The sequence below is a fragment of the Stereum hirsutum genome (assembly GCF_000264905.1).
Source record: "Stereum hirsutum FP-91666 SS1 unplaced genomic scaffold STEHIscaffold_20, whole genome shotgun sequence".
Taxonomy (NCBI): Eukaryota; Fungi; Basidiomycota; class Agaricomycetes; order Russulales; family Stereaceae; genus Stereum; species Stereum hirsutum.
The window spans coordinates 16910-37927 of NW_006763150.1; the positions used below are offsets into that span (position 1 = coordinate 16910).

Sequence of the window (21018 nt, forward strand, 5' to 3'; positions counted from 1 at the left end):
GCGCAACAATGTACAATGTCAGAAGATGTGGCCAGAAAGACGAGTAGAACTTCATCGTTAGACTTACTGCACTTATTACGTTCGAGGCCAAAGCTCATACGAGGTCGAGAGGCGGGAGAATAAAGTCTAAATCGGGGTCAGACGTATCACGGTCCATTCAAATGTCTGCGCCCTGCCGTTACAATCATCATTGTGCGATCATATCGCGAGACGACGCCGATGTCGTGAAGAAAGCGTGAGTGTCATCAGAAGCCCAATGTTTTTGCAGGCCCATAGGCGACTTATGTCACGGCTGAGGCGGTGGGACTTCCGACCATGGCCTTCGAACATAACGTGAGCCGTGAAGAAGACCTCAACGAGCATGCCGTGTCGTTGTGGACGGCGGGTTATGAATAGGTCGGCTGAGCACCTGTGAGCAGAGACTTAGTCCAGCTTGTGGTGCGACAATGATCAGGAGTAGCAGGGAGAAAGGATGGTCTCGGGCCTCAGGACCTTGGTGTCCAGACTATGGTGTGAGCAGAAAGAACTTCTCTGATGGGGTTCCTGACCACCTAAATCGCATGGACTGCCGGCAGCTGAGAGCCATCATCCTTGTGGCGTTGCGGGCGACGGGGCTCAATGGGGATAACAACCTGACGCCAGTTCAAGGGAGCAACCCAAGACCGGGAGGTTCAGAGGCCCACAGCAGGGAGACCATTATATGGTTCCGGAACGACATATCCTCCCTACTTGCTAGCCGGGTGTCACGGAGAAATGGAAGCGAGCCCGTCGTCCCTGCCTACTCAAGTCGCTCCGCAGCAGCTGTTCATCACGAACACCTGTATTTGAGCCATGGACCAAATGAAAGGATGGCATGAAGATGTTCCAGAGTCCCGGGACAGGTTTTTGCAGGGCTAGCCTAAGATGTTTGCTGAATATCAGTTATGATAGTAGACCATATCTGCAACGGGAAATTTGGACGATTTTCTAACATTTAGGAGTTGGGTTTATACGTTCGTCCTTCTGGAAGTGAGCCAAGCTTGATTTTTTGTCTGGACTCACTTGAAAATGTTATCCGCGGCGTGAGTTTTGAGTGGAGCCCCACTGATACGCGAGCCGCTGATCAGCCAACTCCTCTTGATCCAGAAAGATGATGATGAAAGCCCAGGGGAACAACAATGGGTTCGCCAGAGCTAGACCTAGCATGTACAGTACAGAGACAGTCGGCGGGTGCTCTACCGCGCACGCATGTTGCGCCACGAGGTGTGGCCAATTCCCAGGGAGGTCCTAGATTTATCTGGGAATTTTTGCAGGACAAATGGCACGACAAAAATATTGAATGAAGCAGTACGCGTTATTAACGAAGTACTTTGAGGCTACAGAAGTCGATGGAGTTCGAGTTCGAGTTCGAGTTCGAAAACTTGAAAAGCGGGAACGCGGGAACCTGGGGAGACCCCGGCCGCAAGATGCCGACGCGCGAACAAAAGCGCGGTGACCAAGCGGTGACGTGGGTCCTTCCCATTGTGCTCTCCGCTTTGTACTGTTCGGACAAACCGAACGGTGTGCAAACAAACTTTTGTTTCACGTTTCTTTTGCTGAGCCCAGTGACTTCTCTGACCTTTTGTGAGTATGATATACTTAAGGGCTGAGCTCCGTGACATGGCCACACTCAGTCTGCCAGCTAGTCTTGCATGTCGAGCGTACATCGCTGCCTCGTCCAGCTTTCGTTTGCTGTCCCTGCCTCGCTATCGTTTTGCTTCCAAGTTTCATCCATCTCTTTATCGCTTGCCAAATCTATATTCTCATTCTTGATTTTCTGCTGCTATCGTGTTTTCGTCTTTGATCTCGTAACCGACTCCGGAAGTTCGACGTCTCCAAAACGTGTGTTTCAATACCTTTTACTTCCAATCACATCACTGACGTTTGTTCCCGATAGTCCACGAAAATATTTCTATCCTCCTCGAAATGATGTCATCCAAATCTGAGGTCTTGTTACCTCCGACATACGAGTTTCTTTCTCGTCCTCCGCCGAGCCTAAAGCAAAGACAACTTCGACAGCGAGGTTCCGTCATCCTCACCCCTCGAGCACCTTTCCCTGCCGAAAATGCTCCGACTAAACCAACTGCCCCTTCACTTTATCTAACACGGCGCACCCCAAACTCCAACATCTCTTCATGGGCATCCAAAGTCCAGCCCGGTTCACCAGTGCCACCCTCGCCACCCTCCGCTCCGTGCCACCCACCAAACAGCTCCCGTCCACTTCCCCGCTGTGCTTCCCTTTCCCACCTCAACCATCGTCCCTCCATCTACGGAATGATGTCTCGCGTACCATCTGGCTCTTTTCTCAACCTTATGGACACACCCAGCGTCTTCACACCTTTACTTCGCGAATGCACACACGACCTCACCGCGCTCGGCTACCATTATACCGTCGTCAAACTACCTACACCCACCACGCCTTCCCCCAACCTAAACAACTCGACTTCTCCGGAATTACGAACACCCCGACCCATCCGCGTGCCATCTTCTCCAGCTCTGATGGTTTGCGAGCCCAGCCGCAAGCCTTTCATTACCCGTTTCCGTATTCGACCCCGTTCCAAGTCCGCCTCCGGTTCTTCAGCCATCCAACCCTCTACGCCGAAGATCATCCACCCCCTTCATTCTCCCATCACGAAACCGCACAGCCCGAAACATACGGCACTCCGCCATCGGTCTAAATCCCCCGCATCCGGGAAGAGAGCTGCTTCTCTTTCCAAGGAGAAGACTTACCCTCGCCGTCCTCGAGCAAAACATGTACCGCCACCTCTGCCGCTGGAATGCCATCTCGCTCTCACTCAATTCCTCGACGGCGGGTGTCGCGAAGACAACATCAAAACACTGATGCAGGAGACCGCGAAACGGAATGGAGAGAAGGCTGTGGGCGAACCATATAGGGATGAGGAGGGAGTGGTTTGGGCTGATGTGGCGGAGAAGATGGAGTACGAGCCTCTCATTGACGAGAAGGCGTGTCGCCATGCAGATCTTAACTCGGACCAATGGGTCGAGTTTGGTAAGAGCTCTGAGAGGGGAAGTGGCACTGGTACGACTGCTACCAGCCTGCGGATGGCAAGCACGGTCGACTCTGACCTCGACCCGCGATACCTCATGCCTATCGAATATTCCATGGATTCCAGCGTTGCTGTACACATCCCTCCTCTGTCCAGCCCCTCTCAACCCAGCTCTCCCTCCATCCGCATCACGCCGGGTCGCTCCCTGCTCGCTATCCCCACACGGTCTCGCCGTACAGCCCCCCACCTACGCAAACCTGCTTCCTACGTCACCGACGCTTTCGGCCCTCGCTCACCGCGTTCACCACACTCTTCACATTCGGCGCGCTCTCCACGCTCCCCTCGGTTCCCTCGTTCGCCTCACTCTCCTTCGTTCAGTCCATACTCGAGTTCGCCAAGGCCCAGGCCGAAGGGCAAGGCCAGGCGCAGACCAGCGCCGTTGACCATCGTACCGCCTCGCGTGGAAGGAATGCGCCCTACCAACTCTCCCATTCACGTCCAGCCTTGGTTGTTGCGACCTGTCAATCGTGTGGTCAACCAAAGGGAAAGGGATGCGTTCATTGAGGAATCATTTAGGCCTGAGCCTGCTTCACAGGCGGATATGGAGGTGTATTTTGACGTGAAAGTGGCGGGAGGCGCGAAGGGGAGAGAGGGCGAGGATTCGACATCGAGGAACAAGGCTTCAAGGGTGAACCTGAACCTTGGATGTGGCGGTGTGATCAAGGGATCGTTTTGGTCTCGTATGGGGAGAAAGGAGACGGGAAGAGTTGATTCTTGAACTGGTTCGATGTATTGTATCATGGTTTTATCTCGTTCTTTTCGTTTATTTGGTTGCTGTCATCCTTGACTTGTCCCCGACCTTCGTCGTCGCTTATTGTAATTCTCGGGACGTCCTTCATAAGCTCTATCTCCCAGTGTAGCTATTCGTTCATATGCGTCAATTCAGGACTTGATCAAACCACCCACTCATGGTGAGACCCATGTTGATTCGATCTTGGGGAAGAAATATCAATATTGATATTCTTCTTCGCAAAACTATCTCTCCTAACATCAGCAGCACACTTTCCCGCCTTGACTCTCCATCTTCAAGTACCGAGTCAGCCCGAGGGTGGCACTCTGATGCTATGCTGGGATGGCTGCGCTCGAGTTGCTTGCTCGACTCCGATAAGGAACTTACTCGATTGAGCCAAATACATACTTGCCCTTGATTACCTTGCTTACAAGGTCCTTCGCACCGCCGTAATTATGACGTCGGGCTCCCGTTTCAACAAGTACAAATAGCTTACATACACTTTTTGTCTTGTGCCACAATATTTCGTTTGGCCTCTCCTTCCGCAGAAACCAATGAACTCGTGTTTATCTTCTGTCCGGCTCTACTTGAAATGTGTCTCCTGATAACCAGTATACGATGCTGTGGCTGATCAACCACGTGCTGCTGTCCGCGTTAACTCTTCACGCCGCTATGTTCACTCTGCGTTTCACGGGCCACGAAACCGTTCATCATTCGCACTACATCATCGCTCGCACACCCTTGCCTCACGCCGTCGACGCTACAAGACTGGTCATCGACACCACCCACCACTGCTTTGTGTTCCTGTCCGATTCCTGCAACCGATCATTTTCATCTAAAATTGGTGCCCCGCGCGCTTGCAGAAATAGGTCATCGTCGAAGTCTCTCAGAAGATGGATTGCGGACCTTTCTGTGCTCCAGGACAGTGCGACATAGAGGTTGAATAACGACAGCCCGCCTCTCAGAGCAGTTCTGATGTCCGTCGGCTTCACCCTGATGCACTACGCCATTGCCTCCAGAAAGTCGGACAGCGCGCCCAGCTCGTACGTCGCTGACATGGCCAAGATTTGCGTTCTCATCCCTCCCGCTCCTCGTGTCCTCCAGGAGTCGCCGAGGAAGAGGCTCCAGAGGAAGGACGTTGATTCTTTCCGGTCTCGCAAGATTGCACGCGTAGTATAGGCTGGGTTTGAAGGCGTGTCGAGCTGTCCTCTTTGGTTCTTGAACCGGATATGATTTGCCTTCGTTCGACGTCTATCAGACCCATTTTCATCAAGGAGTTTCGCTGTGCAGCTGAGAGTCCTTGTGAATTCTATCATTAATGCTGTACTTATGTATTGTAAGATGATGGTCTGTATTCTCTTACCGTGGTGTGTCTCTGTGGGCACCGCGTCTCTCTTCATGCATTTGCGCAATCTTTATCAACTGCCTGTCCGGCATGGTTGAGTTTCATGTAGGCGGTGCGTTGGAAAAAGAAAAATTGGGTCTAACATACAACATGAGGTGTTCGAGGAGATGGAGCGGATTCGTTTGTCTTGAGTTCTTCAATTGAACAAAACTGCCGGGTGCCACAGAGGTAGATGCCCGAGCGCGGCTCAGACGAAACCTCCCTGGTCAAAATTTGAAATCGCGCCACCCTCCCCTCCAAGCGAGGTTGCTGTAGACGAAGTCTGCTAACCTGTTTCTTTGGCTGGCGGGACTTGCCGTTGACTCGGAGGAAGGCGCCCAAGCCTGTCTTCACCACCACACATCTGTCTCCAGTTTGACACAACCGATGACAACGAAGTACACTTGTAGCATCTAGCAAAGTCTCCCTCGGCTAATCCCTATCTTTATCTAGATGCTTGACGAACAGCTCGCTTCTTGAAAGTGCTCTCGACATAGTTCCACCATAAAACGTCGTATACTCGACCGGGTCGACACCTGTCGACACTACCACAGCAGCGTCAATTGAACGCATCAACTGATAGTCGGATAAGGTCCTTTCTCTCCCATCGTTTTTATATCCACCTCCGTCATCCCATCTCCACGCACGTCATTTTATTCAGACCGTGTTTGGTCGGATGGTCCTTCCACCGATGTCATACGCAGTGAATCCACATCGCTACCCATCGCAAGTTTGTGATACGCAAGCGATGCCAGACTTCCTGAAGAGCGCCACTATGACTATCTGCGGATATTCTACATGGTACTTTCTCTCGCACACAGCAATCTCCGGTGGATGTCGGACGGAGGACCGAGCTCCCGACCGTCGAAGCTATCTGGCCATCGAATGAGGAACAAGGGTCATCTATATATGTATTATATTTCTGGCAGTGAGAGTGCACTCTATGCTTGGCTCCTCCGGGCTAGATAATGTGAGGCTGTGGAAAACATATACCGGTGCTCCTTCTCTTGCCGGAGATTCATTAAAACCCAAGGAGCGCTGTACAGCCGCCGTCATACCAAAACCCATGATCAACGACATGCTGATGGATTTACCTCTCGTGAAACACTGACGTTCTGTGAGGATATATAAAGCACCTCGACAGAAGAACACCCTCTACCAACCCCTCTTCTTCCCTCCACTTACTGCAAGCATCGCACTACTTCGCTCCCAAAAGTGCTCTCCAGGATGACCGACCCTATCCCTGCCGTTAAACGAACGCTTCTGGGGATTATCTCTGCTCCTTTCCTTCTCATATTCTGGATATATGTCCGATTGTGGGTACCACTTATCCTATCCGACTGTGATTGCTGATTCTCATCCTCTTTGCAGGGTGGAATTCGTTCTTGCTCTTGATATCGTAGAAGATATACGCCACACACTTCTCCGATACGTACACGACAAGGTCATCCGTTTCTCGGATACCATCGTTAAGATGTAAGTACGTACGACTTCACACGATCTGTCTCCGTCGCTGAAGACAACGTCAATGTTTCAACAGCGCTCCCACCAGGCTCATAGACTCCGTGCTGCACAACCCTGATCCCTCTACGTATCCTGGAAAAGGTCATGAATATGAGCCATCAGGGCCTCACGATTCTCGCTCGCCTTGTCCTGCTCTCAACACAGTAAGCGTTATGTCGCTTCCTTCATGGTCGCAGCGATTAACGCTTTATTTCTCTGCAGCTTGCGAACCATCATTTCTTGTGAGTCAATCGTGCCCCGTCCCGGTTTGATGTGTACCTGATACTAACGTGCCATCATCAGGCCCCATAACGGTCGCAACATTCATCCCCACCAGTTCATCGAAGGCCTTCAACAAGGTTTTAACCTGACCCAACCTCTTGCTTGGTTCCTCACGTACGGTGCCTACCTCCTCATGCACCAATGGGGCACTATATGCCTCCAAGACTTCGCTCGCCACGCCTGCATCGAGCACGACGCATCTTTGGCTCACCGGGACTGCAATAAAGATAACGAATATGCTCCGACACGTGCCGCAGCCAAGTTCGCCGAGAGACTCCAGGAAGACTCCTCTGATGGCGTTGGGTTGACTCTCGAGGATATTGCGAGTGCGAGAGTGAGGAGGGAGAATGAGTCGAAGGAATGCGGTAAGGTTTCTCTGGACAAGGTCCATGCAGAGATTGCGAGAGGTGAGATGGCGTTGGTATTGGATATCTTCGGGAAGCCAAGGAAGGATGGCGAGCTAGAGATTGGCAGCGATCTTTTGCTGAAGTGGTTCATGGAGGAGCGTCTTCCGGACGGATGGGTACCCAAGAAGAAACTGGGACTGCTCGCCACCATTCGAACAGCTGGAGAGCTCCGTGCCTCTATGCAAGAGCTGGAGAAGACAGACAAGGCTGAGGAGAAGAAGGTGAAGACGAGAGAGAGGCATAATACGTGGAGGAAGGATCAGGAGGAATTTGACTTCAAGCTGAAAAAGGCGTTCACCGACGAGAAGCTTCAACTCGATGAGAAGAAAGGAAACGCGAACGGGCACGCACAAAAAGTTGAGGGCCTTGGAGGCAGATGAAAACATCCAGTCGCTCTTCATTCCTTTCCTTCTTTCTCTTACTACTTTTATTCGATATACTTAATTATCTAGCCCATCGCTGTGCGTACCGTATATTCTATTTAAATCGCCATGTATCAGGTCTGCAATATTGACAGTCAAACATCCGTGCCGTGAGGGCGCTGGTGCGCCACAGTGGCGCCAGCGCTTTACCCCTTTTATTTAATCTGCTTGCTCGATGCTCTCTACTCGTCTTTGCCTATCATCTTTGCTTCGCCCGTTTAAGTAACAGATCTATCGCGATTGGCTTGCTATACACGGCAGGTAGCGACAGAGCAGTGAGAGCGAAGATATGACGAGTCCCATACCCGGGTAGAGATACACCAGAAAAACGACCCGTACGGATGGACGACTGACACGGGCGTAGAACAGCGAAAATTAAAACGGCAATGATGCTGTACACAGACAGGAAGATAAGTAGAAATAATCATACGGATAGCTGGCTGGTCAACGGGGATTAGATTGCAAACAGAGACTGACTGGAAGGGGAGGGCGTACGCAGTCACGGTGAAAGATTACAACTCCGCTACGAGATCAAACAGAAAAAAAAAACCTCTCCACGACCGCTATTCTCATCTTCTGTATCAGTCCACCCGGTTGGCATATGCCATTCGCGTTCGTCTGGACCCCTATGGACGTTCGAGATCGTGACCTGGGAAAGTGGATATAGTGAAGGTGTTCGTGGTAGTGTCGTATACAATGGCAAACAGGTCGAAGAGGGGATCGCTCGCTACAGTGGGAATGCAGTATATGTCGGACTCAAGAGTCACGTCCTCGAGGTTCTCTTTGACTACGTCGACATGCTTGACTGTCGTCACGGCGCGGAAGGGTGATGGGAACGATGTATGTATGAAGGATCGAAAACAGCCTGGTACACGTCACCGGGAGCATGGCCGACGACTTCTATCGCAATGCGCAACAATATCATAAGTGCGCCGTCCACCCCGGTCTTCAGCGGTGTGCCTACGTCAGACATAATCACGTCTTGATGTGTTGTCGCCGCAGTGTTGTATCTCTTGCTCGTGACAAGCTTTAGCGCGCCACGAATTTCGCGAGACGTGCATTGGGTGGGAGAAGACGCGGACTGGGCAGGGAGAGGCATAGACTGAGCAGAAGGGGACGTGGGCTGGCCTACTGAAGGCGTGCGCTGGGTGAGGGACGTCGAGGATCGATTAGAGGCTTGAATGGCGTTCTCCAAATCACTTCGGAACTGTTCATACTCGGGCTGGAGACTTAAACTGAAGTAAAGGAATGGTTAGCAAGGCGGAGGTATGGTTGCGGTCAACTGTAAGACGAAAGTTAGGATAAAGACGTACCCTGCCCACAGCTCCTCTTCCGTCCAGATACGCGTCACCCACTGAGTGGCATTGAAGTGCTTGCACCAAACCTTGTATTGAACAGGATTCGGTGAGGAAAGCTGTATCGGCCAGATCCTGTGCCTAGGATTGATGGGCAGTGGTCCACTTGTCCCGTCCTCGCATTCATCAGCGTCCATAGAATGTGCGTGCCCGTTGTGCTCTCAGGAAGGTAGTTGAAGCAGTGTTGGATCGGTCCCAGTCTGCGGTACACTTGGTTGTGGTGGAAGAGATACGCTTCGGATTGACTCCAGAAGCAATAGAGCACGGCCTGTCGCTCTGAGAGGGGTCGTGCGAGCAAGAAATTCTCAAACATTGATTTTCCTGGAGAATCACTACGTCGGTCCATAGGATAAGTAATGGAGCTCTGAATCGAAACGTACCGATGCCAGGCGAGCGAGGAGCGAGGAGCGATGCTCCGAGCGAGGAGCGAGGAGCGATGCTCCGAGCGTCAAGATGATGAGGTGTTCGAGTAGAACACAGTGAGAGTAGGGGCGGCCGCGACGTGTAGGCCAACGTTTCGTCTGTAAAGACTCATCAGGCGGCGGGTTTCGAACCTCAAGCATGAGCGCGGTCGACGAATCGAAGTTCGAATAGTATTCCGAATACGGATACGAACCGCGCGGGCGGCGCAAGCAGCGGAACCAGTTGTGGCGGACTCGACGCATCTCATTGACTTGCGCAGGCTCTTCGTGCTATATTTTAGGTCTGTTTCCTGTAGCGAAAACAGATCCTAAGCAGACAAATATAGCTCACATACTTACATCTTGGTCAACGAAATTTCGCGCACCTGGCGAGCTTGCTAGACTCGATAGGCGAACATATGAAAGAACGTCGACCTCGCATGAGGGATGAAAAATACAAGGGCCGGTGCAGGACACGAGGCAGGATAATTCTCAATGTATCTTTCGCTCAACACGAGCAGATGCAAATACAATTTTCTGAACATGCGTGTATTAGGATGATCTCTAGGATAAGTAATGGAGCTCTGAATCGAAACGTACCGATGCCAGGCTCCCCGGTTATCAACACTCCTCTCCTATAAGGGTTAGTCGCGCGTTCCAAGATTCGATAGTACATCTTGTTGTATTCCTCAGTGACGAGTATCTCGCTGCCCCTAGAGCCAGTACTGGAGGGGTACAAGTATATGGCTGGCTTGTCTCCGCTGGTCCCTGCTAGACCTAGGTCTATTGGATAGGGCGTATCTTGATCGAAATCAAAGGAACGATTGTACCAGTGTGCGCAGGACTTCCCGTAGCCGCCGTCCACATGGTCCCACTGTTTCTTGTTCTCCTCCGACCAGACCCAAGTATTGGTACCTAGAGGATTGATGATGAGTGAGTGTATCTGTACGGTAGACGGACATCGACGCGTTCACCTTCAGCATTGTTGCACTCCAAGAGGGCTTTGATACCGTCGCGATTTATACCCGTCATGTTAAAGCAAATGTGGCTGCTATGATATGGGGCCGTGGTAGACACAGAATAACACAGAATCCAGATGGGCATACGAAAAGTACGGTTCCTTAGATGATAGCCGCTCTGCAAAACTGTATGCGGTCACGGTCAAAGAGAGGGATGTGGGCCACACGCGCAAAACTGAAGTGGCGGCCCAAGCTGCCCGAAGACATGGCTCATCGTGGGCGGCACAGGCATTGCCACGTCATACCTCCTCGTCTGCCACCACCATCCTTTTTTACAATCTCAGAGAAGTAGCCAAGGTCGCTGCTGTCGATAATCGGGCGACTGTTTGCGCAAATTATCTGGGATGAGAACAGCTTCACTGAGATCTGAGCACACTTACGAGACCAAGGTATGAACCGGTGAAGGACAGTGACCGAAGGTCAGAGCCCACTGGCAAAGGACAAGATCAAATGTCACTGTATGTCTTCTCACCAGAGCCTTTTCATGTCGCAGCAGTCGCTGATACAGCATGGTCTGTTCGCCTTCATAGACGAATATAACAGTCAGCGCTCTCGGGCTGAGATAACATCTCTGAGTCGATAATGCTTCGTTAACTAAGGTCTGCCACAATTGCAACTTACGGTAAGTTATCATGCCAGAGCTTGCACATGCAATCTACTGTATGGTCGCACCCATGACGGCCGTACTGAGCCCCTCCGAGCAGTTATCGCGCAGTATTATCTCAGTCTCGCGAGAACCCTCCCGGAAACAATGGAAGGCAGCAGCCTGGTTCCTGGATCCACATGGACCCATATCGTGAGAATGGGGCGGGCTGACTTCGTTCAGAACTGTCCTGGACGTGGGCCAGCCAAACGAGCTCCTGTCGTGTTTCGTCATCAGTCTCTTCCCTCGACTAAGGCGTCAACTTAACCACTCCACGAGCCAGCCTGCATTCAATAGAATCGTTAAGACATCACCGTCGTTCAACTACACGACCAAGTTCACCGAGACGAGAAGTCAGTGAGTCTCCCTCCGGCTGATTCGGCACCTTTAACAATAACCAATTACCCTTGCTTTGTTTTCTTATCGACTTCTGATGGCCATAGTTCGGTGGCGCGAGTACGCACCGACGCTTTGTTGGGAATTCTTTGGAAAATACAAAGCGAAGGCACGGTCACGCTGTGCCGAATTCCAACTCCGAAGTCACTATCGCTGCTTTATATTCCGCTGCACGCCGCTCCTCTTCTCTTGCTTTAAACCATCAACTCGCAACCGTCTGCTCAGCTCCTCAGCCCCGCTCCGCTTTAGCCAACACCGACCGCAAACAGCCAGACACTGCAAGAAATAATCATCACCAATCTCCGCTAAGAGCAGAAGACGATTATCTGAGAATGTGAGTTGCTCTCTGGGAGTGGCGCGTTATGGATGACTGCCGTCCTGACACATCGCTTTCTCCTGTAGACGCGTCTTCAATCCTAACTCACTTTCTGTATATCGCACCGCAACAACAACACCCACTCAACAACAGACCCGTAAGCCCAGCTCATCCCCCTCGTCGTCTCCAGCGTGCTCACCACCATCGTCTTTGTCCCGCGTCGCCATATAGGCCTCGCCCCAGCTCTCCACCCCCACAAATTATATCGCCGCCAACTCACTCAGCTTGAGCCTCTACCAGCCTTACCGCCTATATCTGTGAGTTGCAATCTCCTCGTCGTTGACCCTCGCTTTGGAAGAGGGTGGTTTGACACCGAGTGGCGCGCTGACACTGAGACATTCCCACGCCGCTCCGGTTCCTTTGTCCAGTCACCGCCTCTCCCATCTCAAACCCAACCACCGCCGCCACCAAGACCGCCACCACCACCACCAACAACAACAACAACAACAACAACAACAACAACAACAACAACAACAACAACAACAACACCAATAACACCAACAACAATAACAATGTCTGACAACCTCATGACCGTTACCGCCGCCGACCACACCACCACCAACATCGTCCACCCTTCATATCCTCCCTCCGCCCATACGGGCTTCATCAACTGGATGCTGGCCGAGAACGACCGCGCCCGCGAACAACAGGCCGAATCCATGGCCTACTCCCCTCCCTCTCCTTCGCCCTCGTTGAAGAGGCGGAGGATGTTCCAGGCAGACTACTACTCAGACTGCGACGCGGATGACGAATACGGGAGCGACTCTGACGCTTCAGATGCCGAGTCTATGACGTCCGGCACGTCCTACGAGGATAAGGAGAGTGCAGCGCCCCCTCGCAAGAGACTCTGCTTCAACTTGAACGATAGTCCCTCCCTTCGTGCCGTGGAACTGAGCTCGGGAAGGTCGTCGAGGTCGTCGTGGACTCTTCAGACCCCGCTCGACTCTCCCAGGGCTGCGCTGCGCCCTCTCGAACTGGTATGCACTCACTCACTCCTTAGCATCGACTGGCATCTGACCGAGTCTATTTCTTGTAATTCATTAGTTCGAAGTCGACGACGAGGTCGACGTCAAGGAATTCATCCCCTTCGCGTCCGAGGTCGATCAGTCCCCGACTTCTTCGGTGAGTCGTCTTTCATATATCTGTCCTCTTCATTATGTGCTTACGCGCGGGTCTCTCATCGTGTAGGATGACTCGAAGGCTTCTGTCGCGTCCAGCCATTTCACCGACTCCGAGGTCGAGCTCAAGGCGACCACTCAACACGCTCTCTCGTTCTCTTCGGAGGAGGAGGAGGAGGAGGAGGAGGAGGAGGAAGAGGAAGAGGAAGAGGCCCAGTACGCCCATGGACAATACCAGGAACTCGAGCGCGTAGATGAGTGGAAGTCGGAGGGGTATGTCTCCAGCTACGACGAGGAGGACTATGAGGGTGAGGAGGAGGAAGAGGTCCAGTACTCAGCTGGACAATACCAGGAATTCGAAAGAGTGGATGAGTGGAAGTCGGAGGGGCATGTCTCCGGCTACGATAAGGAGGAGTATGAGGAGTACTCGGATGAAGATGGGTATAAGTACGAGAACGGCGGTGATGTGAGTTGCACTATTATCTTCCACCCCTTCTCCCCGATGTCCCTGGTTCTGATGATGCCATATTTGTCCCTTTGCTAGTGCCAGAACTATGTCGCAGCACGGCTGATGTTCAAACCGGACGTTGAGTATGCCAACGACCCGGAGTCGTACGAAAGGTTTACCCAACATCATGGGGTGAACTACGATTCTGAGGTTGAACCGTCGGCCCCCCCTCCAGAATTCTACAAGGCCATGCTGGCCCATATGTTTGGTACGGAGGGCAGTCTTTGATACGTGAGTCCTTATCTTTCTTCTCTATCTTTTTTTGCGCACTGCAAAGTTGCTAACTCATTTCTCTTGTGCAGTTTGTCTCCGATTTCTTGTTCCTCTGGGTTTGAAGTTTCTCGTATTGATATTCCTTTTCTATTTCTATCTGGTTCCTTTTCCTCTCTGTGATATACACGCACACACATATTTCCCTCTCTGACCTTGCTATCTGCTATCTATGTTATCCTACGTACCTGTTCGCCGCTCAGCTATCGCTTTCCATTCTCTCTCGCATCCTTATTCTACCTCCCCCATCGCTATTGGAAGTCTACGCCACTGTCCATCTTCTCTCGTCTCGTGTTGTCCTTGCTCTCTTCTGCCGCCGCCGCTGCCATTGCTCTCGCTCACGCATCCATCTTTGCTCCTGTGCTATCTCCCGTCGTTCTCGTATTTCCTGTTGTTGCAGCCGTTCGTGTCGTTGTCGTTGTTATCTCCGTAGTCGTTGTCGTTCCCGTCATTGTTGTCGATGATCATGTATTTCTACCGGTGTGTGGCTATGGACTGTTCACGTTCTCCCGTACCTAGTTGTGCTTGTGATTGTATTTATATCTGAATCTATTGGCAGCTTGGATGTAACTTCTAGTCTGAAGGTGCTCCTGCGACCTATGCCGTCGGATTGGAAAGTGCAAAGTAACTCAAAGTGCAAAAGCTCTGTGCGTGGCGAAATCCCATGATTGTGGCGCGGGGCGTCTATGTGTGCCCCTCGTCTCCCCTTGTTCCTTTCGACCATGGCGCTGAACGCGTTGAAATTCCTCTCCCGACACGATCCCAGTTTCTGCATAGTGTTTCATCCGCATCAATCCTTGTCGCAATCTGATGCCCATTTACACAACTCGGGACGAGCGCTCATCTAGGACTCAACAAAACGCGCGATAATGGCATGCACCCCCGGCGACAGGAAGATTTTCCGAGTCATCCCAAAATCAACGCTGTGTTCGCCGTTCAGTAGCTGAAATAAGGTCGGGTATGTCGGGCTCGTCAAAAGCTTCATAAACACGCTGTGCTCACGACCATCTCTTCACCCCACCCACTTACCTACAGACTACAGCATCCCTCTCGTTGACCGGTCATTCGCGTACAGTTGGAAGTGATGGCCCCAGCAAAGCCTACCGTGTTTACGGTCTTGGAGGACGATACGGTTATGGAAGATGGGAAGGGGAATACATTCCTCTTCACGAAGTTGCCGACGTCGCAGTACAGGCCTGAGGAACCCAGGGATCCACTAGATCAGACGAGGTACATCGTAAGGTGCGTGGTTTGCCAACCAGCCATCTCTCCGTCTGCCCTTCTTATCATACTCATTGTCCTTCTCTTTTCCATTTGTTTCGTGCTCGTACTGTCTTTCATCCACCGCACAGAGGTATCTCTCCCCTCGGTGCCACGTTCCTCGTCCCACCCCACTGGCATCCCCACACAACCGAATACTTCCGCGTCTTCGTCGGCTCCGTCACCGCTACCGTTTCCGGTAAAACAAGGACCATCACACCTGCGGATGGAGAGTTCGAGGTGCCCAAGGGAGAGGTCCATTCGTTGTTGGTCCCAGACGATGTTTATGCCGAGTATGGGGAGAGGGCGGAGGGAGAGGAGACGGAGAAGAAGAAGTCGAGGATGTTGATGACGTTGTTGGGAAAGGGTGGTCAGATAGGAGAAGTGAGTTTTTTTTGTTGATTATTCCTCCGGCCGTTCGTGGTGGGCTTGAAGCAGATTTGTTGACGATGCTGGGTTGCTCGATCGGTACAGCTGAGCCCTGTTCAAGCACTCAGACTATTCTTCGCCGATGGTACGTCTCTTCGTCATCCTACCTCTATCTTCGTAGTTAACGCATGTCATCCTTCCTACCCTCCCCATTACAGGTGACTCGTATCCTTCCACAGGTCTCAAACCGATGGATATAGGCATAACATACCTCTTCGGAGGCTTTTTCGGACGGACGCTGGGATTCGGGAAGTTGAAGGGCGCCCCGGAGGAGCTGAAGTGAGAATGAATGAGGCGAATTGGGGCCTATGGCGATTTCTGTGTCTTCACTTCGAGGCTGCTTGCTAGGTTCGGACTCCTTTTCTGCTTCCTGGCTGAGCGAGGTCGCTCATGGTGATTGTCATTGCACGTTCAACAGGAATGGTTATATATCTTTAAATTTCTGTTTTGAATAGTGTGTACTCGGATACTTTGTTTCAGATAATGTCATTCTCAGTGAGTTTCTCCTGCAGCAGGCTTACTCTTCAACGGAACCTACTCGTTTGCCAGGAAAATATAGGAGCTTTACCTCTTCCGGGTGAGGTCTATGCCTTGCGACGCTGATGAGTTCATCTCTGTATGAGTTTCTACTGAGCTATGATCGCCGGTAAGTGTTGCCTCTACTGAAAACAAAGACGGTATGCACATCCCTCTCTAAAAGAAGTCATACATATATCTTCCCACCTGCATGGAACGTTCTGAAGGAGTGATGGTACTTGAATACTGAGTTCACCAATGAGTTACCGATTCAGAGAAATCACCGCGATTATTCATCGTTTTTTTTTTTGCAGGCTTATCCAACTGTAATCGACTCGAAAACATGAATATGTATACCCTGTGAGATGATCTTCATGAAGTCGGAAGGTGACCTGAGCTGCCGAGGTGAGCTCGAGTCCTTGTCGCGGACTGACTAACGCGGCGACGACTGGGATGTACTGGGATATTGACTACGTCTGCTTGCACTTATCTTCGCAGTCAGTATTTGGCAATCATCTTGCTCGAGCGAACGGTAGGTGTGCAGAAGTGCATGGTCCAAGAAGACAGTAAGTGCCACACACGGCGTGGGTATCACTGTCCGTGGGATTGTGGCGGTCGTGGCACTCAAGAGCGCGTCACGGGAACAGCGTCTCTCTTTGCCCTTTCTCCTCTCGCCCTCTCCCTCACTGTACATCGTCCACATCGTATACCTCCCATCTCCCTACTTTCATAGAATAGATTTACGTTCATCCTTTAACATCTAACCTGATCTTCCTTACTCTCACGTGTGTTCTCTTCGTCATTAGCTGTTGGGTCGTTCGCGTCGATCTCAGTTCTGCGCGTCGTCAACATCGACGCGTCTCATTTGCATACCATCCATCCATCCTTACACGTTTCGCTTTCCGCACTCTTCTCCAATCTTATCTACGCTCAATCGAAGCTCGACGCGACTAACGGCCGGGTCTCAACGCCCTCAACGCGACTAACGACCGAGTCTCAACGCCCTCGACGCTTCCGACTCCTGATCAACATCCCATCATCGTAATCATCATCATCCTCAAACTTCAACTAAGGCTCGCCTGCTCATAAATACCAACCAAGTACGTATGTCGCTACCCACGCCTTGTGCTCATCCGTGTCGTCGCAATTCCGAACCCTGACCAACGTGCGATCCTCACCAGCTACAGCCTCAGAAGTCCCCACCATCATAATTAATCAAAACATGTGTCGGAATTTAGAATGGATTTGCTCTTGCATGAGGCCTCCCGCACCTGCTCCATGGAATGATAATGTACGTCGTACCCTTGACATTCGTTTTGTCATCGGTTGGTACTTGCACTGACGATAACGCGGGTGCACGTAGGTGTACGAGCTCGCCCGCGAGTGGGCCCGTAAATACGATGTCTCGCTAGGGTGCCTTTATTGTGCTATCGACGGCTGTGAGCTCTGTTGTGCGAGTGTACAAGCGCATGCTCTTCCTCCCACAAGAATCTGTTGGTGCGGGTGTTGCGAGGCCACACGGTGCGCGGTGTGCAAAAAGAACGTGACCGCCAAGAAGGACGCAACGACGAAATGTGTCTGTCACAAGAACTGGACGAGTCCGGTCCAACTGGCATGCGAATGCTGTAAGTGCGATAGGGAGGCTATCTGTGGGCTCTGTTGGAGGTGTCCGAAGCAGTGCAAGTGTGCGGCGGACGAGGAGGCGGACGAGGTCGTGGAGATCAGCGGGGCGGAGTTGGTACGTGTTTTCGTAGTTTCTTGCTCAACCTCTTGGTGCATCTGCTGCACTTTCTCGATCTGCAAATGTGTGGTTTGTTCGTGCATTGTTGACGGGTAGCTGATGACCTTGTTTCCATCTGTGTTCAGCAACGCTACGAGGAGCGTAGCCGGGAGATTCATGAAGAATTATGTAAATTCGTCCTGGATTGTAACAACCCAAATCCTCCTGTAAGTCACCGCCCTTTTTTCATCTCTTTCTCCGCTTTATCCCTACTGTTTCTGGTCACGGCCTGTGCTCATCCATAAATCCATCTCTCCAGCGCAGGATCGCCGATTATTTTGACCCACTAGATGTGAGTCCTTCATTCTACCTCTAACAATTCGGGAATCCATCGCTGATTTAAGTATTCCTTGTCATTCATATTTCTGATCAGTGTACCGGTCTACCTGAGACCACTCTAAAAGAAATTGACGAATCGAAAAACAACTTTGGCCTCCGCCTGAAAGCCGGCTCGAGCAACTTACCCCTTCATGTCGTCCCACGTCTGGCTCGCCGCCGATCTGCCCCTCTCCCCGCTGCTGTCATTCCCACGTTACCCGTACTTGGTGCCTTCTCCCTACGAAACCTTTCGTCTCCCAGTATATTTTACGGACTGGCAAGCAAGACATTTAAGACAACAATTCCAAGGCTCTTACCTGACCGGCGAAAAATCGTGGACGCAACCGATCAGTCTATCTCAGATGCATGGAGGGAGCACTTCCGCCTGCACTGCAATTGTCGGCCGCTTTCGGGCTGGAATGCTCTACACGAATTGCCTAACGGGAGAAATTGTCTGCTTGGGAGACTCGCAGGTGATTGTGGACACCCGGAGCCGGAACCTGCACCGGCCATTCGGGGTCGATGGGCTGGTATGTCGCAAGAAGACTGGGCTCTCATTCGGCTGGAGGGCCAAGCCCGACTACAGAATCTCCTCAGCGGCAAAATTGACGACACGTCTTCTTTGCCGGGGGCCCCAGTGCCAGTGGTGGGCGACACACATGCTTCGTCGAGGTCTAGGAGATCTTCTGCGGTGCTGACCCCTGGTCTTACTGGTGATGTCGACGACAACTCGAACTCTGTTTTGGAATCCTTGCTTCCGGTCGCATCTTCACTTGACGCTGTTTCTGAACCGTCGAGCTCAAGCCGCGAGTTTACTCTGGCATCGAATAAGGCCTCTCGTGGTTCGTCCACCGATAGTGTCACGTCTACCGCGGCGTCCTCAGCTGGTTCAACGGCCTTCGCGCGTTCCGTCTCCACTGTCTCCACGTCCACCACTGCATCCACGTCCACTGCCGCGACCTCGTCCTCGACTTCCTCGACGCTACGCATTCGCATCCCTGCACCTTCGAAACGCATGAAGGGGGATGCCGCAAAGAAATTAGATTGTATAGTTGAATGCAGCGATGAGGAGGACGACGATACTCCTTTCGAGTCCGAGCCACCGAGGCCGAGCGCCCGTATTGCGCCTTTGGAATGCGTAGGGGAGGAGAAACAGGAGAAGAGGATGCTCAAAAGAACCAACAGGCGTTACTCTGACGATGATAGTGAGCGTGAGGAGAAGTGGGCTGAGAAACGTCGCAGGGTAGATTGAGGAGATATGAGGATGTACGATGGGCCCCTCGAGGGTATGGAAAGGCTCGTGTCCATGGAGATGAGGGCGTCTTTCCCGTCACTCCGCCTGCAATTTGCTCTCTGAAGGCTGTATTTTGATTGTCCTGGTTTGTCTTCGTTCATCGTCGTCTTATTTATCAGCTGCTTTATGCTCTCCCATCACTCATGCTCTCCCATCGATTTTTCCCAATGCATCTTCTTCAGTCTTCATTCCTCGTTTTCTTCTCTGCTTTGCCGCGTTAAATAAGTTACCTATAATTACCTGCCAGTCACACATTGCTTGTTGTTTGTTGCTTGCTCAGATCTGCTGTTATCTACCTGCGCTGTGTTTATTCTTGTCACTCTTGCATCAATCGTTCCGCAATATCATTGTGTTCGACTGTCTGCCGTGGTGCGGGCATGAGTTGCGCCCAAGGGACACAGGGACACAATACTGTAACAAACCGACACGCCACGCACTCCGGAGGCTTCCGAGAGGCACATGCCTCGAGGCCAGCCAATCTGCGGGCGCATCATCTCTTTGTCTCTCCCGTCATACCTGTTTCTCTGCTGGTTTATCCACGAAAAGAGGCTGGCAAGGTTCCTGCTGCTCCTGGGCATGATTATAAAAGTCTGTTTTATTGTTTGTTTTATGAGAAATCTGACCCAGTACACTTCCCGGGGCGAAATTCCATTTCCCACTCATTTTCCCATCATTTTCAGCGCCACGCAACGACAACGAACGTGCAATAGCGAACTTCGCATGGTATTATCTCCCATACTTGCGGTTAATCCAGCTTGCCATCATGAAAGCGGGCATCTATAAAGCTGTCGCCAACTTTGAACATCCTATAAGCTCCCATCACGACGACCAATAGCCCAAAATTACCGTTCTGGTTCAACCTTGCACGCCATATGATCCAACATACGACTAATGCTATACTCCTCCTTCAGAATATCCAATGACGAGCATATCAATATCACGATATCAGCTGGAGTCTTTGGTCGGGACAGTGAATCGGACCACGCTCAGCGAGAGCCATCGCGACGACCGGCCGTGGTCAGCAATGGTGCGTCCTGTATACATCAGTTCTAGCCATTGATGTTGATCAAAACGACATGTCTCCGGCCTTGCCCATTGTTGAAGGAAGGTCATTCCATGAACAAGGCTCAATGTGTGGTCGGTGACAGGTGCGTTCTGACCTTGTGCTGCTCGATTAGCCTCTCCTCTCGCGTCCCCATAAGCAAAGCACCTCCACAATCTCGAATCGGTAGCCTCACTCCCCAAGTCTCTGGTCAGATGCGCCCACACCCCGTCGACGATGAATCTATGTCAGCACACATCCTACCGCATCGATTTTGCGATCTTGCACGACCCACCTCCTGATAAGTACTGTCGTGAGGCAATATATGACCACGACGCTGGAATGTTCCACTTTGAACAATCCGAGCTCATGGTCATAGAACCACAGACAATGTATATAGCATTCGGGGTCTGGGCGACGCTGAAGTTCGTGATCAAGAGTCGCTCCGGCGGTGAGATGCATGACGCACCCATTCGATC

General features: G+C 51.7%; 6 protein-coding genes across 6 annotated transcripts; 5 read left to right on the top strand and 1 right to left on the bottom strand.

Annotated features, from left to right (window-relative positions):
• Positions 1-1602: 1602 nt before the first annotated feature.
• Positions 1603-3804, top strand: STEHIDRAFT_172579 (uncharacterized protein; the record flags this gene model as incomplete). The annotated part of the gene is made up of 2 exons (XM_007310349.1): positions 1603-1860; positions 1916-3804. The coding sequence occupies exons 1-2, from the start codon at positions 1671-1673 to the stop codon at positions 3802-3804; spliced, it is 2079 nt and encodes a 692-aa protein (XP_007310411.1). The 5' UTR covers positions 1603-1670.
• A 6151-nt stretch (positions 3805-9955) lies between these two features.
• On the bottom strand, positions 9956-10662 carry STEHIDRAFT_150528 (uncharacterized protein). Its single transcript, XM_007310350.1, has 3 exons — positions 10545-10662; positions 10171-10485; positions 9956-10107 (listed from the first exon to the last, which is right to left on the bottom strand). The coding sequence occupies exons 1-3, from the start codon at positions 10600-10602 to the stop codon at positions 10079-10081; spliced, it is 402 nt and encodes a 133-aa protein (XP_007310412.1). The 5' UTR covers positions 10603-10662; the 3' UTR covers positions 9956-10078.
• A 1328-nt stretch (positions 10663-11990) lies between these two features.
• On the top strand, positions 11991-12499 carry STEHIDRAFT_162690 (uncharacterized protein; the record flags this gene model as incomplete). Its single annotated transcript, XM_007310351.1, has 3 exons — positions 11991-12101; positions 12176-12261; positions 12373-12499. 3 exons carry the CDS (start codon positions 11991-11993, stop codon positions 12497-12499), a joined length of 324 nt encoding a protein of 107 aa, XP_007310413.1.
• Positions 12500-12531: 32 nt separating this feature from the next.
• STEHIDRAFT_172581 (uncharacterized protein) lies at positions 12532-14375 on the top strand (the record flags this gene model as incomplete). Its single annotated transcript, XM_007310352.1, has 5 exons — positions 12532-12981; positions 13049-13126; positions 13193-13588; positions 13667-13861; positions 13933-14375. The coding sequence occupies 4 exons, from the start codon at positions 12532-12534 to the stop codon at positions 13856-13858; spliced, it is 1116 nt and encodes a 371-aa protein (XP_007310414.1). The 3' UTR covers positions 13859-13861; positions 13933-14375.
• Positions 14376-14984: 609 nt separating this feature from the next.
• STEHIDRAFT_135215 (uncharacterized protein) lies at positions 14985-15872 on the top strand (the record flags this gene model as incomplete). Its single annotated transcript, XM_007310353.1, has 4 exons — positions 14985-15142; positions 15253-15544; positions 15635-15674; positions 15748-15872. The coding sequence occupies 4 exons, from the start codon at positions 14985-14987 to the stop codon at positions 15870-15872; spliced, it is 615 nt and encodes a 204-aa protein (XP_007310415.1).
• Positions 15873-17327: 1455 nt separating this feature from the next.
• STEHIDRAFT_115749 (uncharacterized protein) lies at positions 17328-19455 on the top strand (the record flags this gene model as incomplete). Its single annotated transcript, XM_007310354.1, is given in 8 exon segments — positions 17328-17396; positions 17469-17544; positions 17564-17626; positions 17646-17730; positions 17771-17843; positions 17972-18052; positions 18145-18177; positions 18259-19455. The coding sequence occupies 8 exon segments, from the start codon at positions 17328-17330 to the stop codon at positions 19453-19455; spliced, it is 1677 nt and encodes a 558-aa protein (XP_007310416.1).
• Between the last annotated feature and the right edge of the window lie 1563 nt (positions 19456-21018).